Here is a 14,579-nt window from a genome sequence, read left to right as displayed (position 1 = left end):
TGACCGTGCCTGAAACTGGAGTAGAGTTTGATGTGTTTTGTGATACTTCTAAGATGGGTTTAGGTTGTGTTCTTATGCAAAATAGGAGACTTATTGCTTATGCTTTGCGACAATTTAGCGTTCATGAGGTGAACTACCCCACTCATAAACTGAGTTAGCCGCCGTTGTTCATGCCTTAAAGATATGGAAACATTACCTCATTGGAGTTCATTGCTGTATCTACACCGATCATAAGAGTTTCTGGTATATTTTTACCCAAAAGGAGTTGAATATGAGGCAACGACGATGGTTGGAGTTGGTGAATGATTATGATGTGGAATTTTTATATCATTAAGGAAAGGCAAATGTAGTTGCCGATGCCCTTAGTCGAAATTCGACTCATTCCTTGAGTGCTATCCGTGTGCTAACCGGTGACCTTTGTACGAGTTTCGTAAGTTAAGTTTGCAACTTATGGAGAGTGGTTTTGATTGCCTTGGTGCTATGGTTGCCGAACCCGTTCTTCTTTGTGAGATTCCTGATAACTTAGTGGATGATGCTACTTTCAAAAGTTTTCAAGCCAAGCTTCTTGAAGGGAAAGCTAAAGATTGTGAGATTGATCCTAGTGGATATATTCTTCGCCAAGGCCGCATATATGTCCTCGATTCGGTTGATTTGAGAAAGAGAGTTCTTGACGAAGCTCATCTATCCCCTTACTCAATTCATCCCAGAGGAGACAAGATGTATAAGGATTTCAAGCTTCAATTTCGGTGGCCTAACATGAAGAATGACATTGTGACTTATGTTGGAAAATGCCTCACTTGTCAACAAGTGAAGATTGAGAAAAAGAGACCCGGAGGTTTGCTACAACCGTTGGATGTGCCTTTATGGAAATGGGAGTCCATCTCCATGTATTTTGTTATGGCTTTGCTTAAGACTGTTGGTGGCAAGGATGCCGTTTGGGGTGAAGACATGTGTGAACTAGCGAGTACCTTGACCGTTGGAATTTATTTATCAATTTTCTAAACTCGCCTATTTTTGTCTTGTCATTCATGGGATATATTTTCCCCATTTTTAACTATCATGTTTGTATGAAACTTTATTTTATTTCCGCATACTTTCTTTCCGTTAAATTTGAGTGAATCTTGCATGTTAAACCTTATCTATAAATAAAAGTTTTAAAATTTTCATAATTTCCGCTTAAATTTATTAGTTATAATTTCCGCTTTATCGCAGGGTGTCACACTAACGACTATCACTGCTAGAGGTGGATATGACTACTTATTAACTTTCACCGATGACCTAAGTAGATATGGATATGTCTACTTAATAATGTACAAGAATGAAGCCTTTGAAAAGTTCAAAGAATTCTAAAATGAAGTAGAAAATCAACTAGAAAGAAAGATCAAAGTATTACAATTCGATCGTGGTGAGGGAATATCTAAGTAATGATTTCGATTCTCATTTGATAGATTGTGACATAGTAAAACAATTGACCCCTCCCAGCATACCACAATTAAATGATGTGGCTTAGAGAAGAAGTCGAACACTATTAGATATGGTACGGTCTATGATGAGTCAGACTGGGCTTTCTGACTCATTTTGGGGTTTCGCAAGTTTATCTTTAATTTCCTCATTAAACCGAAGCCCGACAAAAGCAGCTGGAAATCCTACACATGAGTTTTGGAAAGGGAAGGTCCCTAATTTGTCGTTTTATAAGAACTTGGGGTTGTGAAGCTTATGATAAGAATAAGTCTAACGATAAGCTAGCTCCCTGATCCGACAAATGTCTATTTGTAGGTTATCCAAAGGAGACCCGTGGCTATTACTTTTACAACCATCACGAAAGCAAAGTGTTTGTGCCTCGTGATGCTGTCTTTCTAGAAAAGGAGTTTATTTTTGGATGAAAAAGTGGGAGAAAATTTGAAATTACTGACGTTTAAGAGCCACAAACCGAGGAGATGACGCAGGAAGACGTTTCTCCTTCATCAGGCTCAGTGTTAATTCCTTCAAAACCTTGGAGGTCAGGTAAAGCTCGTCATCCTCTTGATAGGTACCTTGTTATAATCGAGGAGGGAGATGATTATGATGTGTTACTTTTAGAAAGTGACGAACCTGCGACCTACACGGCAGCTATTTCTAGTCCCAACTCTAAACTATGGCTGGAAGCCATGCATTCTGAAATGGATTCGATGCGCGATAATCAAGGGTGGGACTATGGCTAGAACCCATGCGTTCTGAAATGGATTCGATGGGCGATAATCAAGTATGGGGCTTGGTTGATTTGCCTGAAGAAGTTAGACCTCTTCAGTGTAAATGGATCTTTAAGATCAAGATCGGCTTGGATGGAAACAATGATGTTTAAAAGGCTAGATTGGTGTCAAAGGTTTTCACCCAAGTTCATGGTGTTCACTATGATGAGACCTTTGCTCCAGTTTCTATGCTTCGTTCCATTCAGATAATCTCAGCGATTGCTGCCTTTTATGACTATGAAATATTGCAGATGGATGTCAAAACCGCGTTCCTGAATGGGATTCTGGAAAAAGAAGTGTATATGACACAACCCAAAGCTTTTATAGATCGAAATAATCCTAAGAAATTTTGCAAGCTTAAGAGATCCATTTATGGTCTTAAGCAGGTGTTAAGGAGTTGGAACCATCGCTTTGCTCATGTAATCAACTAGAATGGTTTTACTCGAAGCGTCGAGGAACCATGTTTATACATGAAGTTTAGTGGGAGTAAGTTGGTATTACTAGTCTTGTATGTGGATGACATATTTCTCATTGGGAATGATATATCGACCCTTACTTCTGTAAAGGAGTGGCTAGGTAGTCATTTTCAGATGAAAGACTTAATAGAAGCGCAACGCATCTTTCGCATCTGGATCAATAAAGATAGGTCTAAAAGGATGTTGGAATTGACTCAAGAGGCTTATATTGATAAGATTCTTGACCGGTTCAAAATGAAAAGCTCAAAGAGAGGCTTTTAAGCAATGGGTCATGGGATTACTCTGAGTAAGTCACAGTCTCCTACTGAACACGTTTGTCTTGAACGCATGAGTTTGATCCCTTATACTTCCGCTGTTGGATCAATCATGTATACTATGATGTATACTATGATGTGTACTCGCCCAATGTGTTATATTCTTTGAGCATGACAAGCTGTTACCAACCAAATACAAGTGAAAGTCATTGGATTGCCGTAAAGAATGTTCTTATATGCTTCAGGATAAAGGATTAATTCTTGGTTTTTGGAGGAGATTCTGATTTACATGTCAAGGGTTACACGGATGCCAGTTTTCAAATGGATATGAATGATTTGAAATTCCAAGCTGGTTTTGTCTTTATAATGAATAGAGGAGTGTGAACACAACCACCCGTGCCGCGCGCACCTGCGCTTTGGTTTCGAGGCAGCGACCCTTCTCCCACGGAATCCTGGTGAAAGCCAAAGCACGTCATGGGCCGTTACCAATTTGTGAGACATTAAAACCGGTGAAAGTTTGACCAAGCCTGCATTTGTGGAGTCGCCACCAATTTTTATGGAAAATTGGAACTGTTCGAATACTTAATGTCATGTCAAGACACAAAGTAGTGACATGAACACTAAGAAATATGTTACCCTTAGCATTCTATGTCTAGAATGACTCTCGCGATGCCAATGAACACTTATGCTCAAAAATATCTGAGTAGGGGGTGAGGGTACGTATTAGGAAGCTCTTCATTTGAACACCTAATCCCGCCCGCCTCGATAGTGGCCTCTACTAATTAATAGGGAAGTCATTTATATTTGATATGTTTTGAATTGTATGCATGCAATACAACATCCATAGATTAACCCTAGCATGTGAATTTAGACTATGTCGGTTGACAAGCAATTTAGCACTTAATTGGGTCAAAATAGGAATTTAGGTATATTACATGTGAATGTGCCAAGTAAATAAATCATACAAGAATGATATGAAAAATAAATTATTACATGATATAAATTACAACAGATTACTTGAATTTACGTCATAAATAAGCTCAAAAGGAAGGATTTGAAAAGAAAATAAAAGAAGAAAAAGAAAAGAAATTGAAATATGAAAATATGTCAAATTATAGTGATAATATGGATAATAGTCGGTTAGAAGCCTAATTAGAAATCCTACGTCAAGACGAGAAAGTGTTCAGGGACAAAATCCAACCCAGAACAGGCGCATCACATGGTACTTCCTCTGGAAGAGACGTATCAGACCATGCATTTGTTCTTGAGCTGGGTTATGACTGTGAAAGTCAGACCCGCGGATTAGTTATTCTTCGTTGGTTAATTTACATTGATTATTGATATACATCTCAAGTGGAAGTGATTTAGCATGTTTATGCACTGAAAATCGTCATAAGTCAGACTAAGGAACGAGTTAAAACAAGATATTAAATTGGATTACACGTTTGCAATTATAAGATGTCGGGTTTACAAAGATTAAAGCTTTGAACTCTAAAACGAACGAAAACGGGGTGAAACTAGAAAATAAAGAGAAACATGTAGCAAAAGACGGATTCTAAGTATTCGATATGGGAGAATAGAACCTTTAAAATCCGAGTTTGAATGAGCTGATGAAAACCCGCAAATATTAGTTATAAGGGATTTAAGTAGTAAATTATTGAAAAGGATTTTATAAAATAAATTTAGAAACAGAAACTCAAAAAGGTTTGGAAAAACAAAGAAAAAGAAACGAAAAAAGAAAAAGACGAAACAACAGAGACCTGAGGAAGAAGACTAAGAGCAGCAACTGAAAAGAAGCCTTTGGAAGAGGCGCAGCAGATGCTGCGACTATTCAAGAAGGTGCATCAGTTCATGCGTTTCTTTTCGACGTCGTATCGCTGCTGTTTTCAACAAAACGGTTTAAAGATTAACTTTTGAAAACGTTTTGAGCATATCTATGAGATAAGTTCGTACATTCATTGAATACAGAATATAAAATGCAAGACTAAATAGGTTTTACACCCTCAGACTTACATGTTTGACAAAACAAGATTGACTAAGTTATCGTTTAGTGATTGCTCGGCTCGATGTATGAAAATATGAAAGTGCCCTTGAAAAAGGATTTAAAATAATTGATTTAGTTGATTAAGTTGAGTTAGTCAAGTGGGTCGGTCTATGCAACGTGACTGGTACTCAGAAAGATCTGAGCTTACGTGGTCGCGTAGAGAAAGCACGTAGGCGTCGAAAAGTAAGAGCGCGGTCTTAGAATGCAAAGGGAGAAGAGTAGGGAGGACACTCACGTGAAAAATATGTGAGGAGGCGGCCTCTATTTATACTAATCACGAGAAGGAATTTAGGAAAAATTCGGATTAGGAAAGAAATCCGGAAAGATTCGGGAAACTGGGGAAAAAGCAACCGAGGAAGAGGCGCATCACGAACTGCGACCCTTCCAAGAGGCATAGCTCCTACTGCGTTTTCTCATGGGTGGTTTCCTCCTCAACAAGAATGATTTACGCGGTTTAAAATAGGAATTAGGGGAGATCTATGCTTCCTTTTCCTGCAAAGAAGATATTTTCCGTGGTTAATTATAAAAGATAAAAAATTTAGGAATAAAACTCCAGAACATTCTAGAACATTTCGACCCGGCTTAAGACGGTTTTTAGAAAATGGAAACGTTTTTTTACCCAGACTCCAAATGTACTCTAATTACTTTCAAGACGATCGTATCGACGCGTAGATGACGACCATGAGGTTGACTCGACTGTTTGGGCTATCACGTGTTGATGAACTTATAAAATGTCATAAATTACTCCGTGTGATAAATATACAGCCCAATCATCACTGGGTGGCTGGCGGAAGGTGTAGAAACGAGGTGTTTACAGAGCGCCCACTTTGACTAAGGCTTAGACAAGTCAAAATTCAAACTATAGCCCTGAGGTCAATTGAAGATTACAACCTGAAGACAATGGCTACGTGAGGCGGCTCGAGGGGAATGAATCAAGGACCTGTCGTCGGAACATTTTAATGTTTTTTTACTATCGGGGAGGGTCATTTAATGTCCATTAGACTACGTAAGGAAGCTCACCAGCCATAAGAAGAAACCATAACTGAGGTGTAGGTGAACTGGGACTTCATGAGGAACCATATGAGGATCAGCAGGACGTTATGGGCACCGCTGGGAGAAAGGCAGAACGTTATGGGCACCGCCGGGGAACAATAAAGAAAATGGCATGAACGTTATGGGCACTACCAAGAGAATAATTTGATGCGACTGTACTTTATGTGGAACCGCCAATAAAAATAATAATTAACTATGTAAATAGCAGGACGTTATGGGCACTGCTGGATGAGGCAGGAACGGTATGGGCATCGCCTAAAGAATTTGCTTGAAAAAGCTATGACAGGACTTTATGTGGAGCCACCGAAATAAACTAAAAAACTTTGTAAATAGCAGGATGTTATGGGCACTACTAGAAGAGGCAGGAACGTTATGGGCACCGCCTAAAGAATTTGTGTCATCTGAAGTGAATCGTACTTTGGTCGAGAAATACATGGGCTGTATAGCGGCAATGAACTCTCGCTGGGGAATAAAATGTTACAACTTGTTGGGAAGAATGCAGACCAACCAGGCGAAGGAATACACCCGAAGGAAATATACAGAGTAAATATACTCCAAGTATTAGAGGAAATATCCAAAAGGCGGGAAATGTGGGGCCCGCGCCTGCCAATAACGAACTTATAATGACTTGAGAGCAAATGCTGCTGTGAACCATGCTTGGGAAGAGGCGCAGCTGGTTTATGACCTGGGGAATGGGCGCAGCATATGCTGCGTTTTCTACTGAGCTTGTCTATGCCTGAGTAAACTAGAAACTCAGCGCGAGTTTCTTATTCATTCAAAACAAAACAACTTCTATCTTCCTAACTCGAAAAACGCGAAAACCTCAACCAAATTTCATCAAAACTTGATCAAAACTCGCCATAAATCATAAGCAATATAGGTATGTATCTCGTCTTTGATTTAGTTTTCATTTGTAGCTTGAATTAAGGATAGAAATTAGGGTTTTTTACCCAAAATAGACGAAAATTTGGGGGTTTCCTCCCAAATTATTTTGCCTCTTGAAATTGACATTAAAAATGCGTAATTGAACATGCTAGGAGCATAACCATGTATCCATTTCGAATTCTCTTTAAGTATTGAAGAAACGAGACCAAAATAAGACGATATTTGCTAAACCGCTTTAAAAGGCTCGAACATGACCTTGTACTAGTCTTTTTTCAATAAAACTTGATGTTTTGGAACCCTTGGATGATGGATAAACTTGTTATCATGTCGTAATTTCAATTTGTGACTGGTCCTCAGGGACACTTTTTGCATGGAATTTAGCTATAGAAATGAAATGCTGCTGAAATTTCAACTCGTAACTATGAATTGGCTTAAATTAGACATGTAGGAATTTGACTTTATCATATTTGTTGACTTGCTGAAGAATAGTAAAAGAGTAGCTTGAAAAACATCTTAAAGCGGCCTTTGAATGCCTTTGTTTACTTTTTTTGCAGAGGATACACTTTCAACTTCGGGGCGAGGCCCCACGAAGGTGGGCTTAGACCCTCATTTGGCTATCTTGGTTCGCATGGGAGTCGTAAAGAAGATGGAGGAAGAGGAAGAGGTGCCTAGAAGGGACACCGTAGGGAGGACAGGATGTCAGCTTGTGCCTGCGCTTGAATAGGTAGATAAATGGGATGGACGACATCTCATTTGCGTAGCGGAGAGCCACTTGTCGTACCGTACGACAAGGAGTATGGTATGCTTTCAAAGTAGTTTTGTATTATGCCATATCTTTTGTATTCGTCTGCTTTACTTAGCTTAGAAGCTAACAACTTTTCAACATGCAGGAGGCTAGTAACTTGAGGTCGTTCTCTGGATATACGACCATGATGGAGGCTTTCGAGAGGTTTTCGGAGGAGGAGAAGGAAATTATCGAGCTTGGGGCCTTTGGAGCTTCTGTGAGAGGCTGGCGCGAGATCAAGAGGAAGAAGATTCGCGCTAACATGTGCATGATTCAAGCCTTCCCGGATCGCTTCTGGGACACGACCTCAACTTTCCATATGCCTTTTGGAGAGATCGGGGTCACCTTGGAGGATTACGGCATGATCTCCAGCTTGCCTTGTGGAGAGAAGCCGATAGTTTGGCCTACGACGGCCATGAGAGTGGACTCGGCTAAGGCTAGGGGTTTGATCGGCTGTAACCTTGCTAGGGTCGCGTCTAAGGTTCCCGGCCTAGTTCTGAATTCCTATGTCAAAGATTATTTTGATGGGAAGCTTCCGGCAAGAGTGCAGATGAGCGAGGGTGGTGGGATGGTGCCTCCTCCACTGTCCACGGCTGAGCAGCGGCCCCGCATATGGCTCTGGTGGTTTATGTCTTCGATTTACTTCGGAGACAAGGGGGAGAGGCTGTCAACAAAGCTTCTTCCTTTTATTGCTGGCTTGAGTAGCCTAGGCCGCCTGGACTGGGTTAATCCTACCTTTGCGGTCCTCACTCGGTATATGAGGGCCATGGTTCATGTCTAGTTGATGGAGAAGGGGACTTCTCCTGCTACTGTCGGTGTAGGTCTCATTTTCGAGGTATGAACCTTCCTTTATATTTATTATTTTTATGAAATTAGAAAATTGACAGATTGTTTAATAAATGAAGGAACATTTTATAAAATGAAATATGAAATAAAATATCATTTTGAAATAAAATATGAAATGAAAGATCATTTAGAAAAATAAAAAATGAAATAAAAGATCATAATGAAAATGAAATAACCCCTTTCCTTTCAAGGCATGGGTGTACTTGTAATTCCCCACCTTTGCTCCTACGCGGGCTGTAGATGTGGCGAGAGAGTATACTGTGGTGAGAGACTTGATCATGTGCCGGCAGAAGAGCTAGCGATCTTGATACGACGCCTACAGAAAGGGTGTCAACGCTGTGGAGCTAGACAGTGTATGTACTCTGCCTTGTATTCACTTTTATTTGCGTTTCTTGATTGATAGCGATCATATGAATGACCCTTGGTATCCAACTTAGTGGGTTCAGAGACCCTGGGAGGACTACTATGACGCCCATGGGACCTATGTGGTACATGGGTGAGCGATTGGCTCGGCAGTGTCTCCGTGACATCTTCATGGTTACCATCGCCTTCGCAGGTTGGGAGGGCGGCTGACTTGGCAGGAGCGAGTAGTGACGCTCTCTTACTTCCCGACCTTGAGTTCTCGAAGTTTGTGCAAAGGAGACTGGCGTACTGGCCGATTGTGGTGAGTATATTTCATACTTGGCTGCCTGAAATGATGGTTTCCTTTGAAAATAGCTTAGAAATGACAAATTTGATTTGGCTGGACATCGATGTAGCGGGCGTCGTGCCCCCAGCTTTCCCTAAGATGCTGGAGTACCCGGGTCCGGCTGGTACGACGGTGTCCATGGAGATCCCGTCCTTCCTCGAGGCAGTGACAGAGGCTGGACTCGACGATTGGCAGCATGTCGTGAGGAGGGTATGCCCCTAGTTTAGGTTATCTTCTCTCATTTGAAGGTCGTGTAAGAACACGATAATAACCCTTGTTTTTGAAAATGAAAATGCAGGTGGCACCATCGAGACATATGGAGCTGTGGAGGATGGCAAATCGGCTACGAGCGACGGCTGCTGAGGCACTTTCAGGTGGCCCTGGACGGCAGGTATGGATATCCCTTTCTTTCTTTCTTGATATCCATGAGCGTCTTGAGGTGCTTTCGGGGAACTTGCCTTTCTATATTGTATCATTTACCAACTTTCTTCCTTTTTAGAGGGAGAATGAGCTGGAGAAGTCGCGAGAGGAGACGGCCCACCTGTCGAGGGAGCATGAAGTTCGAGATGCTAACATCGCCATCCTTTAGGCGTTCGTGGCAGAGCTGAGGGGCCGTCTAGCTAATCGTCGTAGCTGGACTTGTAGTTTTTTACATTATTACTTTGTTTTCGGGCAAGAGCCCGAATTTTGGGTATATATATTTACATCTTGTTGTGTATATATGAATTCCTGCGAGCCTTTTGCTGCTGTTGGGTCTAAAATCTATCGTACCTGGAGGTTAGCTTGGAAAGAGGTTTGGCATATTGACGGTTTATGCCGTCATGTTGTCGAAATTCACGTAGAAATCGCAAGCAAAGTAAAATCGGCCTATATGGCATAAAATGCTATTTGATCAAGTCAAAAATGTAGAAAGAAAGTTGAAAATGTAGAAATAAAAAAAAAAAGAAAAAAACATACTGCCCCATGGTGAGAAAAAACGATTCGACGCGCGACGGATGACGGGAGTGCTTCCCCCTGAAAGAAAAAAGAAAATAAATGAAAAGTAAGTGTAAAGGAGGTGAAAATAAAAAATGTGGCGAGAGGAGGGAGCGAAATTATTCCCCAAATATAAAAATAGAAAGAAATGAGTAAGTGTTTTTGTAACGAAATTTAAAAACACGATATCGTCTCGAAAAGGGAACCCGCATTGGTATAGGATACCGCGGTGAAGCAGAAGTAGAAATTTGGTAAGGAAACAAATTTTTCGAATTTACCAAATAAATTCCTATAAGAATAGGAAATATTAACTTAACCGGGAATAGGAAAGATCCTTCGCGGAAATTAGCAGAAAATAGAACTGGGGAAGAGGCGCAACAAGAGCTACGACACTTCCAAGGAGCGCAACATTTGCTGCATTGTCTCTTGAGGTGGTCTCTTCCTGAGCAGAATTAGGAAAGGCCGAATAGTATAAATAGAGGCCTTGGGTTAGCTTCTATTCTCACAATTCTCCCTTCTATTAGTCTGTAGCTCATAAAATACATACAATCTCTCTCAAAAAATATTTTTGAAAAAAAATGAATGCCTTTGAATCCTGACTCAAAGAATGGACGAACAGGTTTTCGAACACGGAGAAGTTTGACATGGGTGCTTTTGGATCGATCATCAGTTTTAGGCAAGTAAAAGTGGTAAGACCATTCCTTCATGCTTGTCTTGAATATTGGAACCCCGATTTTCACGTATTTGTCTTTCCTAGGGGCGAAATTTATCCTTTTCCCGAGGAATTTTCAGCGATAGGAGGGTGGGATACAGAAAATCTTCCGGCCTTATCATCTAGCTCCCAAGGATAAAAGAATAAATTTAGGGACCTTTTAGGACTGACCAAGGCTGAGGTGGATCGACTTGTGACCTCTAAGGGTGTAAGAATGTTCGTCTTTGTAGACCGTTTCATAGATAGGGCGGACCCTTCCATTTTCTATGCGGTGAGGCATAGAGCCTTTGGATTTTGCCTTCTTCACTGCTTTGTCTTAAAGGGCCACGTTGATGCGGAAATGAGAGGTCACCCGCGATTCTTGGGTATTATCGAGCAAATGGAACGGCGCAAGAGCCTAGCTTACTTGGTATTAGGAGAGACCATCTTAGGGTTGGATAACCGAAAGGCGAACCGTGAGCTTCTCAATCTAGGGAGTCCTATTATTTTACAGGTGAAATGATCCCGCTTCTTTTCTTCTTTTATTTTTCTTTCATTTTTTTTTGGCTGTGACCTGGCAAAATGGGTCAGACCCGAATGACCCGACCCAAAAAGGCTGACCCGAGACCCAAAAATAACCCGAACTTGCGTGACCCGAATATGACCCGAAACCCGAATTGACCCGACCCGACCCAGATCCGACCCGAACATTGTCTGACCCAATCTTGACCCGACCCGTGGTGACCCAATCCGAAAAAACCCGACTCATAACTAACCTGATCCCAAATGACTTGAAGTGACCCGAAATGACCCGAAACAACTAGTACTAACTCATATTAATACTATATATATCAAAATAAAGTTTCATTGGTTACAATTATCCTTAATAAATAGTTAAATTTGCAAAATAGTATTTCTTAATCAAAATAGTATTAACTTAAGTACTTAGCCATTAACTCAAAAGCAACCTGACCGAAAATGACCTATACCCGAAAATGACCCGACAACAGGTCACCCGAAATTGACCCGAAACCCGAAAGTGACCCGACCCGACCCAACCCGACCCGAATTATGTGACAGACCCCAAATGACCCGACCCAAACTGACCCGACCCGAGTGACCCGTTTTTCCAGGTTTAGGTTACATAGGATAGATGGATACTAATGCTTTTCCCTTTTGTAGATCTGGCTGATGGAGAGACTGTGATTGATCGAGCCCCTAGTTGACGTGCTTGGATATCGATCACAATCGATCGTGATGAGGACAAGGCTATACATGGTTGACTTTACTCGAGTGTGAAACTATTGGGAGAACAAACAAAAGAATGAAGGCGACTCCTTGATTAGATGGATCGTCCCTTGGTGGTATCTTATAGCATTGACGAAAGTATCATCTCTCGAACCCACTCGATCTATTCACATTCCAGGCTTGGAGTTCATGGTCAGCATATTCCAGAAGAGGTTGATGAGGCAAGTGGGTATGAATTATAAAATTCCGAAGCTTCACACCGTACTGCAGACATCACTGGCAGATACCTCCAAATGTTATCGCGAATGGGCGCTTCGTTGCGCCCAGAGAAACATGTGGTTTATACCCGTTCCAGTTGGTTCGTTGGGGGTGTCGGATTCTTACTTGCTGTGGACGAAGGCTGGCACCGCGGAAGAGCGTGAGAAGCTAAGGAAGCATGAGCCGATTGACTCCAAGATACGGGAGGTGGAGAAGGAGAACCTGAAATACTTGACCGAAGAGGAAGAAGAGGTTGGTTTCTAAGTCTTCCGCCCGAAGCAGAAGCCAAAGAATGCTCCCGTGGAGAGGATGGTTGTGGATCGGAATGGAAAGACTAGGCCTCGAGAAAGACCGTTAGTGAGTAGGTCAGAGATAACGCAGGAGCGCCCCCTCGAGGTCAAGACAAGAATTATGACAAGAATGACAAAGGCAAGGGGAAAATGGAAGAATAGAAGTAGCCTAAGTCTTTATTAATATTTGTTATTATATTATTGTTTGTAATAAACAGCGGAGTTTTAGAATCCTAGCCTAGTATTTACTTCAGCATTTATTGGTTAATGTATTATTTGACGTCATATTATAATAAATGAATAAACTGGTAATATTAGTTAGAAACTTTAAATCGATTCCCTTTATTTATTCTTTCGAATTTCAAGTTCCAAAGCAATTGTCCTTCTATTTACATTTCTTGGATTAAAATAAATTGGGTTGTATCCTGTGAAAGATTGCCTACGTATTCATTGAAAATGAAATCAAACCTAGAACATAGTTCGAAATAGAAAATGTAAAGGAATAAATGTTCAAAGCAAGAGCTTGTAATGAACTTAGTAAAAAAGCATGTGTTTTACTTACTCTTGAAAACACAATTAAGTTATTCGATGATACTGATGATAAAGCAAAAAGTGTCAAAATGCAAGAGCGAGGTGAGACGCATTTCGAGGCCGGTCGGGGCCGTGTGAAGCGTGTCACAAGACTGGCACGTGAATCACGCGTTGCGCGTTTTTTGTTTTGTTTTTTGAAGTTTATTCTAAGGGTTAAATCGTTTAAGTTGGTCTAGATTTGTCGGATTTGAAAACTCCTCCCCGTCTAGGTCTGTAATTCTAACCGCACCCCCTGCAAGTATAGATTTAATTAGGTAAGGCCCGACCCAATTAGGCTTGAATTTCCCCCTTGGGTCTACTGGCAGAAGAGCTCGGACATATTTAAGCACTAGATCTCCCTCTTTGATGTTTAAGGGTTGATTTTCTTGTTGAAGGCTCCTCTAATTCGTGCTTGATATGTCTAGACATTATGGAAGGCACGTAATCTGCGTTCGTCCAAGAGGATAAGTTCTTCATATCTATCCCTATTCCATTATGCTTCCGGGATTTGGCTTTCGAGTAGAATGCACAGTGACGGGATTTCTAGATCTACTGGTTGTACGGCTTCTATACCATATTTCAAATAGAAAGGAGTAGCCCCAGTGGGTTTCTTGACTGAGGTTCGATAGCCCCATAATGCAAAGGGTATATTGTTAGGTCAGTCACGATAGTCGTCGATCATTTTCTTGTGGATCATGAAGACATTTTTGTTCGCTGCTTCCACCACACCATTAGTCTAAGGTCGATAAGGTGAAGAGTGATGATGCTTAATTTTATACTTGGCCAGCAACTGTTCAGTTTTAGCTTGGAAATAGGACCCGTTGTCACTGATTATCTCATGTGGGCACCAGTATCGACAGATTATATTGGTTTGTATGAACTTAGCCACATGCTTGGATGTTAGAGTAGTATAGGACCCTGCTTCTACCCATTTTGTAAAGTAATCGATGGCCACTAGAATGAAATAATGACCTCCTGTTCCAGCCGGAGTGATCTTCCCAATGATGTTGATTCCCCAAGTAGAAAATGGACAAGGAGATGTCAACGTGTATAGTAGGGATGGTGGTACGTTTTGCACGTTCCCAAATATCTGACAATTGTGACAATGTCTTATGTATTTGATGAAATTTATTTCCATTGTTGTCCAGTAGTAGCCTAGACGAATGATTTTCTTTACCATCATTCATCCACTCATAAGAGGACCGCATTCTCCATCATGGACTTCTTCCATAACTTTCTGATACGTGCATTTTGTATAGTCTTTTTAGCCTATTTTAGCACGTATTTAT

General features: G+C 41.0%; 1 protein-coding gene across 1 annotated transcript; it reads left to right on the top strand.

Moving 5' to 3' along the window:
* The first annotated feature begins 450 nt into the window (after positions 1–450).
* Positions 451–1,883, top strand: LOC141630984 (uncharacterized). Its single transcript, XM_074443713.1, has 2 exons — positions 451–964; positions 1,777–1,883. Exons 1-2 carry the CDS (start codon positions 451–453, stop codon positions 1,881–1,883), a joined length of 621 nt encoding a protein of 206 aa, XP_074299814.1.
* The last annotated feature ends 12,696 nt before the right edge of the window (positions 1,884–14,579 follow it).

Source organism: Silene latifolia, chromosome Y (assembly GCF_048544455.1).
Source record: "Silene latifolia isolate original U9 population chromosome Y, ASM4854445v1, whole genome shotgun sequence".
NCBI classification, from domain to species: Eukaryota; Viridiplantae; Streptophyta; class Magnoliopsida; order Caryophyllales; family Caryophyllaceae; genus Silene; species Silene latifolia.
This window is presented reverse-complemented; position numbering and strand designations above follow the sequence as displayed.